Source organism: Vipera ursinii (assembly GCF_947247035.1).
Source record: "Vipera ursinii genome assembly, chromosome: 8".
NCBI lineage: Eukaryota > Metazoa > Chordata > Lepidosauria > Squamata > Viperidae > Vipera > Vipera ursinii.
The window spans coordinates 4,932,747-4,955,125 of record NC_139519.1 but is presented as its reverse complement, the minus strand read 5'-3'; the positions used below and the strand labels follow the sequence as shown (position 1 = coordinate 4,955,125).

Here is a 22,379-nt window from a genome sequence, read left to right as displayed (position 1 = left end):
CGGTGTGCGTTGGCGCGTTTGTGCGTGTGTGTGTTGTGGTGGGGAACAGTACAAGTTAACGGCAGTCCCTTCGGTTTTCTGAGGCGACCGCCGAGGGCGGGGGCAACGCGACGCCGTGACGTCACGCGGGCGCCACCCAACGCCGTGACGTCACGCGGGCGCCACCCAACGCCGTGACGTCGCCTCGAGGGGGCGGAAGCGGAAGCGCGGCGGCGGCGGCGGCCGGGAAGCGGAGGGAGAGGCGGCTTTGTCAGGCTCGGCGGCCCCTCGGCGCGGTCGCGAGGGCAGCCCCACGGAGCGGAGGCCTGCCGCGGCTCAGGCCTCCCTCGGGAGCGGCAGCGGTGAGGAGGGCGCGCGGGAGGGCGGCGCTGCTCGGTCTGGCCCGGAGCGAGTCGGGGTCTGAGGGGACGTCCCGCTCCTCTCCACCCCCAACTGCGCTGTGCGTCGTGTGAACCCGGACGGTCTCTCTTCACGCGACCGGCCTGGAATGGGGCTCGTCCTTTGGGTTGTGGGCTTCTGGGATTCGTTGAGCCGGGTTTCGGGTTGCGTGAACCCGGGCAACAGAGTTGGGATGCTGATGTGGTTAGACCAGGGGTCGGCAACCTCGGCTCTTTTATGACTCGTGGACTTCAACTCCCAGAATTCCTGAGCCAGCAGAGCTGGCTCAGGAATTCTGGGAGTTGAAGTCCACGAGTCATAAAAGAGCCGAGGTTGCCGACCCCTGGGTTAGACCCTCGATGAGGACGAGGATGAGGGGTGAATTGGGGGGTGCAGTTGAGAGTACTCGATGTGCAGCCAGCTGAGCCTCAAGAGTGCTATTTTTCTTTATAGAATGTATTGGTTCAGGTGAGATAAGATCATCTTCACTGTCCCTTTTTTTCTGTGAATACACTGGCACACATTAATTTAATTCTGTGTGTGACCAGCCATACGCTAAATAAATAAACTGGCACACATTAAAAAATGAAATTCTGATGCCCGCTCTCAAAGGAATATATATATATAAACCCACATATACAGGTACACACACATAGATATTATTATTATTATTATTATTATTATTATTATTATTATTATTATTATTATTAATATTATTATCATTATTATTATTATTATTATTATTATTATGACTTATATGCCGCCCTATCTCCCGAAGGACTCAGGACGGCTAACAACAATAACATACAATAAATACCCAAGTTAAGATATACACATGCACACTCACCTATACGTATATAAATATTTATCACAAACTTTCTTGTTGGCTGTTGAGATGGTCCTTGGTCACCATGTGACTCTGACATATGAGTTATTAAAACAAGTTTAAAAAAGGTAATAGTAAATAGTACTAGTTAAAATAAAATTTAGCAACATGGGGCAGGAAATACCAGGAAGCAAATTAAAAAAAAAACCTTGTTATCACTGCAGGATCATAGACTGCCCATCTTTTATGTTGTTGAAGGCAGTAAAAGTAACCTGTAACTTGAGAGTCACTCCTCTGTGTTGGCCAACACTTAAATTGCAGCCAGAGAAAAAAAATGACATGGTCAGAGAATGCTGGAAAAAGGAAATCGGGGTTTGGGAAGGACAGAGAAAGATTCTTTTTTGGCCTCTCAAAGGCTCCACTACAGAATTGTGCAGTTTGGATTTGAACAACTACGTATCCAGAACCTTTTATCCTCCTCCTGCTTTCCCAGGCACAATTTTTTTTAGGGAATGGTGGTTAGCTTTTCATCTGGCCAGGTTCAAAGTGGAATCTTCCAAATGTGTTCTGCTGCAACATTCATTGTTCACGTCAGGAAGGCCTGATCTAAAAGCTTTATTATAAGATGACTGTGTAAAAATATAATTAGTACTAGTTGTCACTTGGAAAAGTGGGGTCTCCTGATCAAATGATTGGGTTTAATTGGTTTTAAATTTGCAAGAATACTTGGTTAAATGGAATAAAAAGTGTAGATTGTACAAAACTGAAAGAGAAAGCAGACCAAAAGAAAATTCAAAATAGAAGCAGGTTAAGATTAACAGAACAAATTTTAATAATCACAATTGCTAAACTGGGGAAAAAACAGATAAAATGTGGAAATTTAGAATGAGGAATTCTGGATGTGAAAATTGTAGCTGAGTGTGAGTCCATACGATGGGATGCTAAAAGTCAGTATGATTATCTTCTAAAATGTAAATGCACTTGTGTGCTGTGATAGAGATCAATGTGTATTTTCCAAATCACAGGAAAGAAATAGTTCTGTTCTGCATTGCTCAGATTCTTCACCGAGTATTATGTCCAATTCTGAGCACTGGAGGTTTTTAACAAGAGATTGTTGGGGGCAATTAAGCTGACTTTGTAATAATGCCGCTTGGGGTGTGTGTGAAAGCCCTAATAAGCAGGCATATACATAGAATGAAGGCTACTGCTAAGCTTGTAAGCCGCCCTGAGTCTTCGGAGAAGGGCGGGATATAAATGGAATTAAAATAAAAATAATAAATAAATTCTCTTAAATGGTATAGAGCAGAGTTCCCCAACCTTTCTGTCTTTGTGGACCAGTCGGTGCCTGGAGAAGGGATGGTTCCATGCAAGCGGAAGGCAAGTGCACATGCACGCAACTCTGTTTGCACAAGCGGTGGGTATGCGCTCCCACTGCTCATGCAGATGGACGCAAATGCGCCTGCACTCCCGTGGGCCAGTTCCAAACGGTTCAAGGGGATCCTGCTTGAGTTGGGGGATGGACTAGAAGATCTCCAGGGTCTCTTCCAACTCTATTATTCTGTGAGTATATAGAGCAGGGGTGTCAAATTCAATTTCATTGAGGGCCGCATCAGCATTGTGGTTGCCCTCAGGGCGCCGGGTGGGTATGGCCAGGGTGGGCATGGCCAGCTCTACATCTTTCGCATCAAGGGTGCCTATGGGGGGGCCCGGGCAGGAGTGGGACAGATCTGAGGGTCTCTGGCAGAAGGAGGGTCTCTGGGCCAGGGCCATGGCAGTGGGGGCCGTTCCCTCACTGTTTCCAGGATGGCTTCGTGGGCCACATGAAACCACTTCGCGGGCTGGATCCGGCCCCCGGTCCTTGTGTTTGACATGTCTGATATAGAGAATGGCAGTGAGAATAATCAGAGGACTGGAAGCTAAGCCTTATGAAGAGGAAGTGTGTGTGTTGCCTTGAGAAAAATTCCTTAAGGCGAGATGTAATACAGGAAGAAGAAAGCCACAATCTGTTCTCTGTCATTCTGTTGGAATAAAAGTCACAGGGAGACAGATTCTGGCTGAATGTTGGGAAAAACCTTATAGCAGGGATGGCGAACCTTTTAGAGACCGAGTGCCCAAACTGCAACCCAAAACTCACTTATGTATCGGCGGGTGCTGGGTGGGCGTGGCCTATTGGGTGGGCGTGGCTGCGGTGGTAACAGCAGACTGGGTGGGGCTAAAAAGTTCAATCAATCAATTCCAACTTTGCGAGATTTTTTTTTCCCCGCAAGAAGTTGAAATTGATTGATTGATTGAACCTTTTTTATTTTTTTGCACACGGTGGCGGTGGCTTAGCAATGGAAATTTTGGGCTCAATTGTGGAATCCAAACTGCACTACAGTTTGGATTCCTGCCCTGAGCATGGATTGCATTCAGTAACGTATATGGTTTTTTTTCATTCTTTTAATTATTGAGCTGTTTATAAAAATCAATTCTGGAAGAGGACATGGAAGAAAGTTTGCTCCTTCTATTAAGTCTGCAAGCATCGAACTTTGACTGAATTATTTCTGACCTGAATTGTTTCCTAATTAAAAATTTAATATCCTCCAGCCTTGTGCACGCTAGGTTGCAAGGTTAAAATGAGTCTGGCAGGGAACTGTGGTGTCTGTGCCCACAGCATCTTTCTCTTAGGAAGATCCTAGAGAGAGCTAACAGCACCCAGCAAAGTGGCTTATTCCTGGCTTGAGGCCAAAAGATAAACAGTGTTGGAAGCAGCATGTAGAGAAAGAAATTGTCAGTGTAAATGGACAAAATGTATTTTTCTTGTTCAGATATGTGGCTAAATTGCAGTTGCATATTCATTCCATAGATGAATGTTTCATTTTCTTTGGCCTTAATTAGCCACTCTTTAAAGGTAATTTGGTTCAGTAAATAGATACAATACATGGTAATGCTATTTAAGAGTGGTTAAGGAAAGAGTTGCTTCTTATCAGTTAGGGGTAATATGTGAGAACCCCCCTTTTTCCCCAATTAATTGAAATCTGCATAGTGTTGAGAAATACTCCAATTGGCACAGATTGCTTTGCTGAAAACAAAAGAGTGTGTGAAGATACAGTGGCCTTGAGAGTAAGAGCTCCCATGTGTTTATATTCCTCAAATGGCGGCTAGTATCTTCAATAATTCTCTTGAGTATTACACATATTCTGTCAGTATGGTGGAGACATGTGTTGCCTTTGTCAGACTGTTTTTATATGTTAGTGGTCTTAAAACGAAAGACAAAGGAATGTTTTGTGAAAATACTGCGCCCGACCCCCATTCCTTTAAAGAAAATATCCTTGTGACTATTGGGCTTAATCCATTTCTTCGGTCTGAGAATTATTGTAGTCCTTCATATTTTTGCTAACCCAGATTCCAAGCACCTTCATGTGCCTTTAAGGTTGGGATCCATTTTTGTTGTTTTTTCTCTGCTTGACCTTGGCAAATGTCCGTCACATTTTCCAGCCCAAAAATTAAACTCTGGTAGCTAGAACTGAACTTAGATGCATCGATCCATACCGTGGCCAGTTAGAAACAATAATTTCTGGTCTCGTCTTGTATCTGCGCATCATCCATTGTCTCTTTTTGCTTCCTCAACAGAATCCAGAGACCAGCCCTCTTCTGATGTTATGTCTTGTCTGCAGCCCTTTTGTTAATCTGCTGTCTCCTGGCTAGTACCCAGTAGCACTGGCAGTACTTACCTCTGAAAATCTCAAGTGACATTCAGTCTTCATTGTTGCATTGGATTTATTTGGCCGGACATCCCAAAGGAGATCCATGTATACTCCAAGTGGTTCAGTGTTGCCCAGCGGCCGAAGGCGAAGAGGGCAAGACGGGAGTGCCTTGCCGAAGCAACCCGAAAGGAGCCTGGCGTCTGCCTTGCCTGGGGCCCTCTCGATAACTGCCCTTTGTACTGCCTTGGCAGAGCCCGCCTGGCTACGGATTCATGGGGGCACTTGTTCTCGCCAGGAGCTGGGTGTTGCTGATGTGCTGGGATACATTGACCCGGATCTACTTAAAGGTGAGAAGGAAATGAAAAAGGGACTGGATTGGGGTTCTTAAAGATGACTATAGATTGGCCTGTGTGTCTGATTCTCTGCTCTTTATTTGGCCAGAGTCACGGTCACCTACTGTAGGTCAGTGTTTTTCAACCTCACCAACTTAAAGATTGTGGAATTAGGCATTCCGGCTGGGGAATTCTGGGGATTGAAGTCCATAAAGCTGAGAAATACTGACCTAGGTGATAGATGTGCTGCAGGTTTAAACTAATTGCTTGCAAAGGGGAAAACGCATTTCTTGTGAAGATCTGCCGGTGGAAAGGAAATTTCTGCTTCATCTTAAAGAGAATTTCACTGTCTTCTCCCTAATGTTAAATCTTGAGGTTCAGCAAGCAGATTTCTGAGGTTCTGAGCTATTAATCCAGAGATAATAAATAGGGGACAGGTGATCCTCAACTTACAGCCACAGTTGAGCTCCACTTTTCTGTTGCTAAGCAAGGCAATTAGTGAGCTGTGCCTCATTTTACAATCTTTTTTTTGCCACAGTTAATAAATCATTGTAGCTGTTAAGTGAACCGTACAGTCATTAAGCAAATCTGTCTTCCATTGACTTAGCTTGTCGGAAGCCGTCCAGCAAGGTCGCAAAAATGCCACTTGTCAAGTGCCTGAATTTTGACCATGTGGACCACAGGGATGATGCAGCGGTTGAAAGTGTGAAAAATGGTCCCTAAGTCACATTTTTTCCCAGTGCTATTGTAACTTCGAGCGGTCCCTGAACGGTTGATGGTACATTGAGAACCACCTCTAACACAACTTGTGACATTCAGCGGTTGTGGTCCCCACATTCTTGACTTTATCAGACTGCAATTTCATATGTGTGCCTCCTTTCAAGTAAGCAGGATTACAGCCAAACTGGGTCACCTGGGGAAGATCAGGCATCCGGTTTTGATTCACTTTGAGCCAGTCTTGGAACAGGTGTCCCATCTTTTTCATAAAGCTGTATTTGGAATACAAACAAATCGTATACTGGCAGGTTTGCCATTATTACATAGGGAACAAAGTGCACAATTGTTGTTCTGTTCAAATAACTTAGTGCTTCAGCCCTCTTTCCACACACACAGCTTCTTCCCGGTCGTTGTCGTTTCTTATTCAGCTTGATGCTGGTATCCCGTAAAGCAAAGGGGCCTCCAAGCTTGGCGACTTTACGACTTGTGGATTTCAGTTCCCAGAATTCCTCAGCCAGCTTGAGGAGTTGAAGTCCACAAGCCGTAAAGTCGCCAAGGTTGGACAGCCCTGCATGAAGAACCTACTTGTTAAGTAGGATGCAAAATAAAATTGTGAGTGGGAGTGGTCTCCACCAATCAACAACTAGTCAAGATAAATTCAGACCTTGCTTAATACTTAATTTTCAGCTGTACAACTAGCTGGTTGTCAGTACTTTTCTAGCAGTCTGCCTTTCCTAAAAGACTGCCCTTTGAAAGGTTTTGTCAGATACTTCAGGTCCTCCTATTCTACCATGACATGAAGAAATTATTTGGCTTTTTTGTTGTTTGTTTGTTTCTGTTTTCCTGGAAATCTCAGAAGCTTGCATAAAGGTCACTTTTCCTCTGAAGCAAGCAGTGGTTCCCATGAACACTGTAGTTTAACCCTATAGTTCCCTAGATGTAAAGAGGAAGGAAAATGACCTTGATAGAAATAAAGAAGTTGGTTACCTAGCCAAAAGTGGCTGGAACATTTTTTTTTAAAGGGAGATGACTAAACCTTTGGAAGCTATTGCTACGTTGTATTGATTTCATTTTAATTGTTGTGAGCCATTGAGAGTCAGGCAGCGTATAAGCTTCATACATTATTGTTAATAGTAGTGTTGTTGCTTTGCTACACTGACTCATCAGTCTCAGTAAGGACTGAGCCTTCTTGTGGAGTTAGGAATAGAATAGAATAGAATAGAATAGAATAGAATAGAATAGAATAGAATAGAATAGAATAGAATAGAATAGAATAGAATAAGAAATAATAGAAATAATAGAAATAGGAATAAATAGAATGGAATGATTAGAATAGAATAGAATAGAAATGGGATGGAATTTAGAATAGAATAGAATATGGAATACAGAATAGAATAGAATAGAACAGAACAGAATAGAATATGGAATAAAGAGTAGAATAAAATAGAATAGAATAGAACAGAATAGAATATGGAATACAGAATAGAATAGAACAGAACAGAACAGAATAGAATATGGAATAAAGAGTAGAATAAAATAGAATAGAACAGAACAGAACAGAATAGAATAGAATAGAACAGAATAGAATATGGAATAAAGAGTAGAATAGAATAGAATAGAATAGAATAGAATAGAATAGAATAGAATAGAATAGAATAGAATAGAATAGAATAGAATAGAATAAGAAATAATAGAAATAATAGAAATAATAGAAATAGGAATAAATAGAATGGAATGATTAGAATAGAATAGAATAGAAATGGGATGGAATTTAGAATAGAATAGAATATGGAATACAGAATAGAATAGAATAGAACAGAACAGAATAGAATATGGAATAAAGAGTAGAATAAAATAGAATAGAACAGAACAGAACAGAATAGAATATGGAATACAGAATAGAATAGAACAGAACAGAATAGAATATGGAATAAAGAGTAGAATAAAATAGAACAGAATAGAATAGAATAGAACAGAATAGAATATGGAATAAAGAGTAGAATAGAATAGAATAGAATAGAATAGAATAGAATAGAATAGGGATGGAATTTAGAATAGAATAGAATAGAATAGAATATTGTCACTTTAAAAAGGTAAAGGTTCCCCCGCACGTGCGTGCTAGTCGTTTCCAACTCTAGGGGCCGGTGCTCATCTCTGTTTCAAAGTCGAAGAGCCAGCGCTTGTCCGAGGATGTCTCCGTGGTCATGTGGCCGGCATGACTAGACGCCAAAGGCGCACGGAACGCCGTTACCTTCCCACCGGAGTGGTCCCTATTTTTCTACTTGCATTTTTACGTGCTTTCGAACTGCTAGGTTGGCAGAAGCTAGGACGAGTAGCAGGCGCTCACTCTGCTACGCGGCACTCGGGATTCGACCCGCCAAACTGCCGACCTTCTGATCGACAAGCTCAGCGTCCTAACCCACTGAGCCACCGCGTCCCTTGATTGTCACTTTAAATGTACACTAATCACTATACATTAAAATGAAATTTCGTTGCATTCAGCTTTCAAAAAAATACCATTATGCGCACACGCACACACACACACACACACACACACGACACAGAGAAACTTCACAGTAGTTCGAATGTATACATATACATGACGAAAACTAGATGATTTCTTGGTCTGCTCTACTTAGGGGGATTAACCCTAACCCTGACCAAAGTGAAGATGAAGGAAATCAGCCAGAGGTTCAGATTCTCATTGCTTGTTTAACTTTCCTCTACCCTCACTTGTTTTTCTGCAATCTCCATTTTAAAAGTAATTATTTTTGTCAGAAGCCCAGGTTTGTTTGTTCCTTTCTGTACATGCTATCCCACCAAATAACTCATATTCACAGGGAGTCCAGTTAATTGGGCTAGTTTTTTTCCTACTAAAATGAGGTTGAATCGTTGCTGGCTAAGACAATTAGTCTTATTGTACATATATCAAATTCTGATATATAATTCTGATTATGAGTGTGGTACTTGCTCCATGTGAAACATCTTAAAACTGAGCACATTATGGATTTTTTTATTGTTACTTGTAACTATGGCGAACTGGCATTAACACAGGAATTTCAGTTCCTTCAATTGTGAGGACCTGCATGGAACAGATTGGGGAACAGTGAAAAGCAGTTCTTGGCACTTGTTTAAAATCCCGGTATCCTTGTTCTTGTTCTCCAGAAGTTGGTTTTGGAGAGAGGAAAATTGTGAGCGTTAAAAATATAAATCAAATTTAAGAGCATTTTTTGACATTCATGAGCTCTATGCCCACTGAGTTGCTTCCTGAAGAAGTAAATCTTACTAATTCACAGCCCCACCATTTGACAAGATGGAACACAGTGGAGTCAACCAATAAATCAGCCTTCCTTCCACCAAAATTAATAAACAATGAACATTTCTATTAATCCACCTGCCACTTGATATCTGCACCAGCAGTTATGGATCTGAATTAAAAGAAGTGTCCTTTTTAATATATATTTATTATGTTTTATCAGTGAGAATAAAATACAAAACAGAAACCCCCCCCCCAAAAAAAAACATACATCCAACAGTAACAACAACAAAAAAAGAAAATGTATATAAAAGGGGGGGAGGCGGAGAAAAACAATGACCCAAACATTCAACATTAAACTTAAAAAAAATATCCACCCTGACTGGATGCTGAAAGAAAATAAAAATAAACCCTGACAAATTCTCCTCCCTTTACATAACTGGTCTACAAATAAAGAAAACAAATATTTCAGATGAGGAGATCTCTATTTAATAATCGAATCAACCCAACATCTTATATAGAAATTGAAAGAATTTTCTTTTTCAAAAAGTCAATAGGTTAGCCCAAATATTACACTAGTCTTCAAATCCCTCTGTCAACCAACCATCTGTTACTGTATTTAACACATAGATGAATTAAAGGCAGTTTCACAATTTTACCCACTTACAAAGATTTGCTTTCTAGACACAGAAAAAACTTTTGCTCGGTAAGCAAGTGGTCATTTACATGCCTGATGAAAGAAGCATTTGAATATTTTTGTCCTAAATTTAGCCTTCTTTGCATGTTCTGAGAGCAAGGGAAGGCTATCTAGATGCCTGGGGGTGAACATGAGGAATAAATGCCTAGGCCAGGACTTGGAGAACTTATCTTTTAATTCAAGAGACCTGATTTTGCAAAACAACGCTTAATGCACCTCCAGTTGCATCTCTGATGGCAGCTTGGCAGATTATTTCTGGAAAAAGAATTTTAGTAGCTTTGAAACTGGGGAGATGACGCCAAACTTAACTTCTAAAAAGTCAAGAATTAAGCAGTTACAGAACAAGCTCCTGGACCTTAAATCATGCCTGGGGACCAAACCGAAGGCTAGACATAGCATTGACGGGTTATGAAAGCGTTAATCCCTTGTTTTCTGGATCCTGTTCGCTGGAAGAGCCCCTGTTATAAAAGGAATGCAGTCTTTGGGGCTGCTGGCCACTTTCAGGCTTGGAGTGTTGTGCTTGACACACTCAGCCGTCCGATTATGGCTACAGTCTGGCATTTCCTGAGATAGTTGTGATGCACTACACTACAGCATCAGAAGATACGATAGAAATGTGAATAAATTAACTCTCCCAAGTATTGTACTGCCTCCTCAGCCCTTCTGATCGTTCTCCCTTGCCTTCCGTGTTGACCCAAGCTTACTGACCCATCTCTTGTTCACAAAGTTTCCGTGAGCTTTTGGGAAACTGCTGAGTTGCGCCCTGTTCCTTTTTCCCTCTGAAGAATATGGAGGGCCCAGCTGGGAATCGGAGGGGGGAGGGAGGCCGAGTGGTTCAGGCCTAGAAACCAGGAGACGGTGAGTTCTAGTCCCGCCTGAGGAATGACTGGGCCAGGCCCTCTCTCTCAACCCAACCCACCTCACAAGGCTGCTGTTCTGGGGAAAAGAGGAGGAATTCGAGTATTAGGTATGTTTCCCTTTTTGAGTTACTTATAAAGTAATAAAGGTGGGATAAAAATCTAATATTATAAATAAATGCACAGAAAGAGAGAGGGGCCTGAGATGCTGAAGGAAGATTTTGGGGCTGCTTGGACATCCAGAAGCAGCGTGTTGCCCAGTCTCAGTGTTAGTCTGTAAGGGAGGTTGGTTTCATTCAAGAAGGCCACCCCTCTCAAGTGTACAGGAAGTGGCCTTTTGGATTCTCAGGGATTGGCATGGGCCTACCTTACCTGCATCTCTTTCTTTCTTTCTTTCTTTCTTTCTTTCTTTCTTTCTTTCTTTCTTTCTTTCTTTCTTTCTTTCTTTCTTTCTTTCTTTCTTCTTTCTTTCTTTCTTTCTTTCTTTCTTTTTTTCCTTCCTTCCTTCCTTCCTTTCTCTCTCTCTCTTTTCTTTCTTTCTTTCTTTTTCTTTTCTTCCTTTCGTCCTTTCCTTCCTTCCTTCCTTCCTTCCTTCCTTCCTTCCTTCCTTCCTTCCCTCCATCCCTTTCCTTTCCTTTCCTTTCCTTTCCTTTCCTTTCCTTTCCTTTCCTTTCCTTTCCTTTCTTTTTTCTTTCTTTTTTGTTCTTTCTTTTTCTTTCCTTTCCTTTCCTTTCTTTTCTTTCATTCTTTCTTCTTTCTTCTTTCTTTCCTTCCTTCCTTCCTTCCTTCCTTCCTTCCTTCCTTCCTTCCTTCCTTCCTTCCTTCCTTCCCTCCCTCCCTCCCTCCCTCCCTCCCTTCCCTCCCTCTTCCCCCCCCTCTCCCTCTCTCTCTCTCTTTTCTTTCTTTCTTGGCAGCAGACATATCCAAGGCCTGCTCCTATTTTCCCCACAAGCACCCTATGAGTTAAGTGGGCTGAGAGAGAGAGAGAGAGACTGTCCCAGGACTAGAATTCTCAGCCTCCTAGTGATTGACCCAGTCACTTAGCTGGCTTTCATGCCTCAGGCAGGACTACAACTCACCGTCTCCCACTTTCTCACCTGGTGCTTAAACCACTAGATCCAACTGGCCGTTTTATCCTGCCATTCTAAGATGGCGGCGCCTGGAATGGCTGCGGCTGCATTGGCTCTTGAAGGCGAATAGTTTTGGGAGGGATAGTAAGGGCTATAGGCCACATGATCAGGAAGATTTTAATGCATTTGAGCAACATGGTGTAACTAAGGTAACATACGACATACGACCGACAATCTTTGCTGGCCTGGCGAGTTTCTAGTTGTTTTGGAACTGTTGGTGAGACCGTTAAAAGTCGTTGGCGCTGTTTGAATTTGTTCTGCCAGCAGCAAGATCTGACTGCTGGCCCAGTGATGGATTCTATTGCAAATCAGGGCTGTTTCCAGAGGAGGCAGAGAGGACCTGGAGCTTATGGAGCAAAGGAACTGGATGAGGCTGTCGGCAGGCCCAGAGGAAGAGAGAGGCTTTTGGAGGAGTTGGTGGCGGCGGCAGCGTGCTCCAGGGGCGAAAAGAAGCAAGGCCTCTTTAAGGAAAAGGTGGAAGAGTCAGGATCAGAAAAGGGAAAGAAGGCGAGGTTGTCGGAATACAAGCGAATTTGAGGGCTAATCCACATGGAGCCCCATTTCCATCTGTCCTGTTTGCCATCGTTCACTCCTTAAGAGACTAAAATGGACAATGTGAAATTTGAGCGGGCCCCGAACAAGGAGTATATATCGGAGGTGGTGACCCTTTGAGAGCTGTATGCAACGAAATTTCATTTTGAGGTATGCCGATTGGTGTACATTCAAAGTGACAATAAAGTTATCATCATCATCATCATCATCATTAATGGGAGTTTTTAATGGTTTTCCTTGTTGCCATGGCGATAGCCACTGAAGCACATTTAAGTAGTTGAAGGGGTCCTTGAGGAAACCGCCAGAGTGAAGCAACTCTTGATCTGAGCAGTGGTTGAAGTAGGAGTCCAACATCATTATCAAAACAAGACAAAAAAAAAAAAGACTTGAGGGAAATTCTGCATCGCAGAGGAAGCTGGAAAGAAGCCGGGGTGAGTCGCGCATCCGGCTCAAAGGCACCGAAAACAGGCTGTGGTCATAAGAAGAACGCAGCCGAGCAAAAATGAACTCTCGGTGATCAGCGAAATAATCTCAGGACAACTGCCCTGCTTTTTGTTATTACTGCAGACAATTGGAAATAGCGTACAAGTGTGAATTTGTTTATTGGCCACCCTAAAGGATAATTTATTTGAAGGAAAAACAAGCTAACTGCTTGCAGTCACTTGGAAGCTTATTTTATTTCATGCTGAGTTTTGCCAACTCAGGAGCGTTCATTCTTGGGGTCCTGCTGTTAAAGTGCTGAATTCACTCTTGATCAACTAGTATAGCCATTATATATATAATGGTGTGTGTGTGTATATATATATATATATATATATATATATATATATATATATATATATATATATATATATACACATACATACACCGGTATATATATATATTATGCTTCTTGTAATAGCTGTTTTCAATAACACTTCTAATTATAACATTTCTTTTCCATCAGGCTGACCTGGACTGACGATAGGGGTTTGTTTGTTTTTTAAAAAATGTTTTTAATATTTTATCACTGGGGCTTGTTAGTTTAATCTTTTTTTTTAACATTTGTATTATTATGTTTTATTGTTGTTAGCCGCCCTGAGTCCTTTCGGGAGATAGGGCGGCATATAAGTCCCAATAATAAATAAATAAATAAATAAATAATTCTGCTAGCTATTTAGTATCACTGTTTGCAAGATAGGCAGCCATTCCAAATTGACATAAATACCTAAAGATTCCTATAAAGTACTTGTTAATATTCCTAGGTATGAAGAAATGTACAATATTTACCCCATAAAACTAGGGAGGCAGTCCTCATTTCACTGAAAAGCCAAGCAGAAAACTCTCTCTGTGTGTGTTTCGTCAAATGGAGACTGAGTTGCAGTTTTAAATAAGGTGATGTGACTTGGTACTGGATTTTTGGAGAGTCTGGGGGGGAAATCTTATTACGTTCTATATTCATATGGGAAAGACATTTGTTTTAGCTCAAGCAGGTGCATCTTAAGGATAAAATTTGTACCAGGTTATAGCGTTTCATGCTGCTGCGTTTTATGGTGGACCAGCATAAAACAAAGAAAGACTTTGCTGTTTGTCTAAGTAACGCTAAGAAAGTTTTATTTTTGTCTTTAGGATAACCTTCACAATAATTCATTTTCATCCATTAAACACACTTTTTTTTATAAACCACAGAGTTTGAGATATTTTCCTTCCACCCAACTCAGCCTTCTGTAACTTTTGACTCCTCGAGATAGGTGAATTTTTAGAATCCTGAGTAAGAGCTTCACTGGGCAATTCCGAAAGACAAATTATCCATCTCTGAAGAATATCCCAGTAACAGAAGGCTTTGTTGGAATCAGAATATTCAGTAAATAATATGGCATTGTACCGTAGACATTTCTGAATTTGTGACGTGATGAGGCGTCTCTGATCAGAAGTCATGCCACTAACGCAAGCTACTTTTTGATTCTCTCCCCCTCCTTCCAGACTACTGCATGAACCCCCAGACGGTGTTGTTACTTCGGGTTATTGCTGCTTTCTGCTTCTTGGGAATCATCTGTAGCCTTTCGGCTTTCCTTCTCGACGTCTTTGGGCCCAAACATCCTGCACTGAAGATTACTCGGCGTTACGCATTTGCTCACATCCTTACAGGTAGCTGGGGAGCCTTGGCTTTGCGTTACGCTTTGTGTTCCTTTGGGGAGCTTCCATGGGGCCCTCGTGGGGGTCCCACAGCCGGCCATTTCTCTTACTGGTCCATCAGATACTTACATCTTTCCCCGTATACGCTTTATCTTGAGCCTTGAGCAGACCCTTTTGCGCAGGGCTGTCAAACTCCATTTCATTGACGGCCGCATCAGCATTGCGGTTGCCCTCAAGGGGCCGGGTGGGTATAGCAAGGGTGGGCGTGGCCTACTGGGTGGGCGTGGCTAGAGTGCGTATGGCCTACTGGGTGGGCGTGGCCAGCTCTACATCGTTCGCATCAAGGGTGCCTATGGGGGCCTGGGCAGGAGTGGGACAGATCTGAGGGTCTCTGGCAGGAGGAGGGTCTCTGGGCCAGGGCCAAGGCAGTGGGGGCCATTCCCTCACTCTTTCCAGGATGGCTTCGCGGGCCACATGAAACCACTTCGCGGGCCGGATCTGGCCCCCGGGCCTTGTGTTTGACATGTCTGACCTAGAACTAAGGAGAAATTTCTTGACAGTGAGAACAATTAACCAGTGGAACGGCTTGCCTCCAGAAGTTGTAGGGGCTCCATCACTGGAGGCTTTTAAGAATAGATAGGCAGCCATCTGTCCAAAATGGTATAGGGTCTCCTGCTCAAGTAGCGGGTTGGACTAGAAGACCTCCAAGGTCCCTTCCTACTCTATTATTCCGTATTCTTAAAAAGTTATGATAATAGAACTTTTTTTAAGCCTCATGTGAAATAAGGTAGAGAATACAAATAAGATGCCACTTCTTAGAAACTCCTTTCCAGAATCCCCAAGTTGATTAAAGTAGCCAGGGCCAAGGCAGTGGGGGCCGTTCCCTCACTGTTTCCAGGATGGCTTTGCGGGCCACATGAAACCACTTTGCGGGCCGGATCCGGGCCCTGGCCTTGTGTTTGACATGTCTGCTTTTGCGTGTTCCTACAGTGTTAATTTTCCCCCTCATGAAATTTTAGAGCTTATGCGCCCTATTACTTTACCGAGTCCCATCTGCATTGAAGGCACAGTTAGTTGGACTAAGAAGACTGCTAAACTCTTCTTTCTTTCTCCATGGGCACAACCCAGTCTTTAGCCCTTGCCACAAAATCGCCTCAAAGTGACGTTTATCAGGGCCTAACAAAATTATTGGGAAGCCATGAAATCACTTTTTTTGCAGTGTATTCAGTTTCTGCATTTGGCTCCTCTCTTTCTCTTTCTTTCTTTCTTTCTTTCTTTCTTTCTTTCTTTCTTTCTTTCTTTCTTTCTTTCTTTCTTTCTTTCTTTCTTTCTTTCTTTCTTTCTTTCTTTCCCTGTGTCATCCTGAGAGTCATTGCTCGTGCCCTCATTCCCCATGTTTCCATCCGTCTTTTCCTTCTGCCCGCAGTGCTGCAGTGCGCCACAGTGATCGGGTTTTGCTACTGGGCGTCGGAGCTGATTCTCGCACAGCAGCAGCAGCACAAGAAGTACCACGGCTCGCAAGTCTACGTTACGTTTGCCGTAAGCTTTTACCTGGTGGCTGGAGCCGGCGGGGCCTCCATCCTGGCCACGGCCGCCAACCTGCTGCGCCACTACCCGACTGAAGAGGAGGAGCAGGCCTTGGAGCTCCTCTCCGAGATGGAGGAGAACGAACCTTACCCCGCCGAGTACGAAGGGATCAACCAGTTCCAGCCACCTCCGGCCTACACGCCGTAACGCTTCCCCGAATGATGGCTGGGGCAAGGGGGTTTCTTCCAGCCTGTCCCAAAAGTCAGCCTGCACACAATTGCTTGGGAGTACGTTCCTTTCTCTTGTAGGTGTTTTTCCTCACCCCCCCCTCCCCCCCCGCCCCCCCCCGGTGGATCTGCTCCCTTTTACCATTTCCTGTGTAGGGAGAGGACTGCAGAAGACGCGCTCCTGCAGTGACCTCCGAAGCAGTCGTGTTCTGAAGCAATTGAGTGACAGTTGGGGTGGGGTTTGAACCTCAGGGCATTCAGGGGCCAGAAGAACTGCCCGGCGTTTTCTAGCGGCAAAGAGCTGCCAGAGCTCAGGGGCTCCAGAGAGAGGTCCGAAGAGAGGAAAAGGAGAGCTGCTTCATGAGGAGGATGCAGAAAGGAAGGCACGTAGACAGCTTGATGGAACGGGGAAGGGCGGGGGTGGGGGGAGGAGGAAAGGGTTCCGCCATTTTTGGCATTGCGCTAAGACGTTTCCCACCGGTGGGCAGCGGAGCATCCAGCCGTCCTGTACCGCCAGCCGCAGAGCTGCCTTCTCTCCTTTGGGAGAAGAGCGGAAGGGGGCTCTCAGACGTTCACCCCTCGGGCCAACAGGCTTGGCCTTCGGCACCCCGGAAGATGGGACTCGTTTTCTATGCACTGGTTTGTGGAGAGGTGACACTTGTGCTTCCTGAAAAGCTAGCAGGGTTACGTTTCCTTCCACCCTGGTTTCATCCACTCCCACATTCTGCCTCCTGCGACTCCGCAGAAGCCTTTTGCACTTTCTCTGCTCTTCTCGCAGCCTCCCCTTTCCCTAGTGGGGTGTGGGAAGGGGCAACAAAACTTGGCACGCTCCAGGATGTTGCTGCTACTGAGTTTTTCCCTGGGTTAAGAGTGGGGTCCTCTGCCTTTGGCAAGGAATTCCGGGGCTGTCCTTCCATCTGGCATTCCTGCTGCACAATCGCCAGGCCTTCAGCCCCTCCCGCAAGGCAACCTACCAGAACCACGTTCTTCCCCACCACCGTTGTCCAGACTATATGCAAATACTGAATGCCGGGCTTGATTCCCACAGTTACCTTTTCGGGATGTCTTTCCCGAACCGATTCCACCTTTGTATCTCAAACCTTCACCATCGCCTCTGGCCCGATCCTTCTGACCCGCCCGTGTTTCACAGGCAGACGTCCTCCGGTTAGCTGCAGGTAGGACCTGAAAGAGCATTTCAGAGTTCGCTTTCTGTACAAAGAGAATATATAGTTAACCTTTTCCTTTTTCTCTGCATTGAGGTAAACCTGCTTCAAATAAGCCAGCAATGTTTTGTATTCACTAAAACATGCTTTTACTGACTGACACGAAACGGAGTGAGTGAGCAGCCTGTCCAGGAGTGTGTGTGTGTGTATTTTAAAAGAAAGTTGAGATTGTAAAACAAAGTAAAACCGGCTTGACTTGATGGAAGTTTGTTCCTATTCAACTAGATGAAAAGATAATGCCGAGAAACCTGTCTGAGATGTCGGAGGGTGTTTACCACGATATTGATGTTGAAGCCGCCCTGGTGTGTGTGTGTGTGTGTGTGTGAGAGAGAGAGAGAGAGAGAGAGAGAGAGAGAGAGAGAGAGAGAGAGAGAGAGAGAGAGAGAGAGAGATTTGGTCTTTCAAAGTTAGAGCAGACTTTAGTCTGCCTCTTATCTGTGCCAGTTCATGCAGAGCACATGGTAGTCTCTAGAGCCTGAGCATGTTAATATACGACCAGTATAAATACAGGGTTGGAAATGGAGGGAAGAAGACCCATTCCTTCTTCTATTAATTGCATGGGAGAAAAATTGGGACAGAATTTTTATTAAGACTCTAAAGACATCATCTTTTAAAAGCCAAGAAGGACAATGTTCTGGAATGTTCTAGAAGAAATCTGACCTTTTTTTCAATTGGGTGCCCCAACTTCACTTTTGTGCTTTCCCTGTGCTCATAAAACAGCCCGCAGAGATGCCAGCAGGACCTTTTGCTCCCTTCAGATTGCTTCCTGCCAATTTGGCTGTAAACGGGCATACTTTTACTATTTCCACTTGGTCTCTTGTATTTGAGACATGGTGGCGCTGTGGTTAAAAGGCAGTGTTGCAGGCTGCCAACTGCCAGTAGTTCGATCCTGACCGGCTCAAGGTTGACTCGGCCTTCCATCCTTCCGAGGTCGGTAAAATGAGGACCCAAATTGTTGGGAGCAATACGCTGACTTTATAAACTGCTTAGAGAAGGCTGTAAAGCACTATGAGGCGGTATATAAGTCTAAGTGCTATTGCTACGTGCTGTTGCTATTTGGATCTTGAAGGGAGAAATGGGAAAATAGTGTGTTCGCTCTCTTCCCCTTTTCCGGCTCAAGTCAGGAAGCAATAAAGGAAGCACCTCCATGTGCCAAAGGGAGCTTATTCCATCTCGATTCGTCTTCAGAATAACTGGTGGCTCCAATCTGCCTTCTTTCAAATAGTGGGACCTGATAAAAACCAATCTCCATCTGATCATTTTAGACCCTAGAGGAGGGGTAGGCAACCTTGGCTCTTTTATGACTCGTGGACTTCAACTCCCAGAATTCCTGAGCCAGCTCAGGAATTCTGGGAGTTGAAGTCCACGAGTCATAAAAGAGCCAAGGTTGCCTACCCCTGCCCTAGAGCATCGCTGATGAAGCACTGTTGATTAACTCCCATTGGTAAAAACTGGATTCCCTTTTCTACAAAAAATAGAACAATGGCGTAAGTTGCCTCTTAGCAAATATTTGAAGTGCAGCTCATAAAGGGATGATGACAGAATTCGAGAGGCTGGTGTGCCTTCCTCCATCAGGAAGGGCGAACCCAACTTCTTGTCTCTTCGAAAGTTGGCTTGACTGCTCGTAAAGCTACTGTTCTGCATTTACATTTTCTATTTTTTTTAAATAATATCCACATTGCATTGCATTTACTCTTGTCTGCCTCGAGTCTCTCTTTCTTAAAGCTGATGCACAATAAAGGGTCGGAATACCTTTTTCTACAAAGGCTAGAGCCGAGTTTCAAGAGTCGGGGAAATGAAGTCTTGTCTTCAACCTTCTTGCAAAATGCTTGGCCAAACCAAAGAATTTTACATCCTTGCCTGAAGATGCTTTAGTTTAAAGAGAAAGCCCCTTCCAAAGTTAGGCAGTGATGCAAGAACACCAGTTATGCACACTGCCAATGGTATTACTGTTATAACAGTGTGAGAGCTGTGGTACAATAGAAAACAAGCGTAGAATTGCTTGAATGTACTGTGATCCCTAGCAATGTAGTTGCTTGTATAGATGGAGCCAACACTGCTTTCCTTGTTCTCCAGATTATCCGGTTCATTAGAAATCAGCTCGAGAATGTAATACATTTCAAGGGGAAGGTCACAGGAGGAGGCAGAGAGAACAGGGTGACAATATCTCACATTTTAAAAATATTGGGCACTTTTTGTAATTAACTCTCCCTAATCTCATCACCAAGGCCTGGAGGAACGTTGTCCACGGGTTCGCGATGGGTCGGACACGACTTTGCAACTAACAACAGCAATCTCATCACAGTCCTTTTTAAAAATGGAATTGTACCCATGTAGGGTACTGGATAGTAGTGATCCCAGCGTGTTGTGCAACTCAAACTTGCATTCTTAATAGCAGCTACTTAAGATTCTGGTTTCTGGAGAATCTGTTCTTAATATAGGTAATGTTACACCTCCACAAAGGTGTTTGAGGAATCTGTGGAAGAGAAATATTTCCGAAACAAGTTCATGTTTTAAAATAAAAGTTGCCACATATTTTATGGGACTCCTCAAAATCTTTTAAATGTTGAAGTAATGCAGATTATTCCTTGGAATAGCAGGGGAAAAAAGTAAAGCTGCCTTCAAGTTGGATTCAAGATTTTTTTTGGCAATCGTGGAAGTAGTTGCTCTCTTTCAAGCACGAAACCAGTGTCAGAAATTAGTTAAAATGTATTTATAGCATAAAAAGTTCAGGGCTAGAATATGTGCTGCAGTTGTTTTTTCAGTGGCAAATTCAAATAATAGTTTAGATCAGCGTTTCCCAACCTTAGGAACTTGAAGATGCGTGGACTTCAACTCCAATTCTGGGAGTTGAAGTCCACGCATCTTCAAGTTCCTAAGGTTGGGAAACGCTGGTTTAGATAGCTTGAGAGTGGCTTCAGAAAGAAAAAGGAACATTTTAATGGAAAAATTGATATTGTTTTGGGGATATTCTTAGGCACACTGGTCATTATGAGCACCTGTTAGAGGCATTGGTATGACTGAACTTTTTCTAATGAGCTCAAAGAAATCTCAGTGGGGCAATATTAAGTATGTGTTCTGTTGGGATGTTTGCATGACAGAGTTCCTTAGCTTTCCATGAGGTGGCAGTTGATAGCAAATCGAAAGCTACATGGAATACAGTACAGGAATTCCTCGTAAGACCATAGTTGAGCCCAAGATTTCTGTTGCTAAGTGAGAAATTTGTTAACTGGGTTTTGCCCCATTTTACAGCCTTCCTTAAAAGGGACGCAGTGGCTCAGTGGGTTAGGATGCTGAGCTTGTCGATCAGAAGGTCGGCAGTTTGGCGGGTTGAATCCCGAGTGCCGCATAGCAGAGTGAGCGCCTGTTACTCGTCCCAGCTTCTGCCAACCTAGCAGTTCGAAAGCACGTAACAAAAAAATGCAAGTAGAAAAATAGGGACCACTACGGTGGGAAGGTAACAGCGTTCCGTGCGCCTCTGGCGTCTAGTCATGCCAGCCACATGACCACGGAGACGTCCTCGGACAAGCGCTGGCTCTTCGGCTTTGAAACGGAGATGAGCATCGGCCCCTAGAGTCGGAAACAACTAGCACGTATGTGCGGGGGAACCTTTACCTTTACCTTACAGCCTTCCTTGTCACAGTTCTTAAGTGAATCACTGCAGTTCAGTTAGGAACACAAGTGAATCTGGCTTCCCCATTGTCTGCTTGTCAGAAGGTCGTCAAAGGGATCACATGACTCCAGGACACTGCAGCCGTCATAAACGTGAGCCAGTTGCCAACCATCTGAATATAAATCATGTAACCCTGGGCATGCTACAGCGGTCATAAATGTGAAAAATGGTCATAAGTCACTTTTTCCAGTGCGGCTGTAACTTTGAATAGTCACTAAAAAGAACTTTGTAAGTTGTACTTTTAAGTCCTTGGATCGGAAACCACCAAGAAATTACAGGTAGTCCTTAACTAATGACCACAGTTGAGCCCAAGATTTCTGTTGCTAAATGAGACATTTGTTACTTGAGTTTTGTCCCATTTTATAACCTTCCTTGCAACAGGTTGGTTAAGTGAATTACCGCAGTTAAGTTAGAAACACGGTAGTTAAATGAATCTGGCTTCCCCATTGTCTTTGCTTGTTCAGGTCGCAAAAGGGGATCGCATGACTCCTGGACACTGCAGTCGTCGTATGAGTCAATTGCCAAGTGTCTGAATTTTGACCACGTGACCATGGGGATGCCATAATGGGTGTGTGGAAAACGGTCATAAGTCTCTTTTTTTCAGTGCCATTGTAACTTTGAACAGCCCTTAAATGAGATGTTGTAAGCCGAGGACCAGGAAATGCTGGCTGGGGCATTCTGGGAGCTGAAGTCCACACCTCTTCAATTGGCCGAGGTTGACAAATGCTGCACTGAACTACAGCTCGGAGAGTTCCCCAACAGCATCCAGAGGCTGGGAACTGTGCCTCTCTGGAGGGTACCAGGCACAACAACGCGGGATTCCCAAATGGCAACTTCCGGGAAAGAAACTTTCCTTTTTTATAAGACCCGAGAAGGAAAATCCAACAGCGGAGCCGGCGCCATCTTCGATTGGACGGCATTGCACTGCATTTCCCATCCATCTTGCTGGCCGGAAGGCCCCGAGACAAGGCTGGCCTAGCAGCCTGACGCGGCCCTCAGCCTTTCACGCCGGCGCCGTCCAGGGCAGCCCCGCCGGGGTCCTCCTGTCTCCAAGGCGCCCTTGAGTGGGTCACAAGGCGGAGCTCGGGCTCGGTGGGCGGGCGAGCGAGCGATCGGAGGGAAGTCGGCAGGCCGGTCGCGAGGTGGCAGGGAAGGGAGGGAGACGGACGTCTCCCTCCTCCAA

General features: G+C 44.1%; 1 protein-coding gene across 2 annotated transcripts; it reads left to right on the top strand.

The window, feature by feature from the left end:
• Positions 1 to 178: 178 nt before the first annotated feature.
• TMEM127 (transmembrane protein 127) lies at positions 179 to 18,836 on the top strand. Of its 2 annotated transcripts, none has more exons than XM_083368356.1 (4): positions 179 to 341; positions 4,817 to 5,237; positions 14,394 to 14,558; positions 15,973 to 18,836. In XM_083368356.1, exons 2-4 carry the CDS (start codon positions 4,994 to 4,996, stop codon positions 16,278 to 16,280), a joined length of 717 nt encoding a protein of 238 aa, XP_083224482.1. In that variant the 5' UTR covers positions 179 to 341; positions 4,817 to 4,993; the 3' UTR covers positions 16,281 to 18,836. The 2 variants fall into 2 exon arrangements, with proteins under 2 accessions (XP_083224482.1, XP_083224483.1); XM_083368357.1 differs by lacking the exon at positions 179 to 341 and adding an exon at positions 682 to 846.
• The last annotated feature ends 3,543 nt before the right edge of the window (positions 18,837 to 22,379 follow it).

Bases quoted from the DNA above. Each gene is read 5' to 3' on its own strand.
- TMEM127 (XM_083368356.1), top strand. From the start codon at position 4,994: ATGTATACTCCAAGTGGTTCAGTGTTGCCCAGCGGCCGAAGGCGAAGA. The intron at 5,238-14,393 runs GTGAGAAGGAAA...CCCTCCTTCCAG, and splicing joins TGACCCGGATCTACTTAAAG to ACTACTGCATGAACCCCCAG. The intron at 14,559-15,972 runs GTAGCTGGGGAG...TTCTGCCCGCAG, and splicing joins ATTTGCTCACATCCTTACAG to TGCTGCAGTGCGCCACAGTG.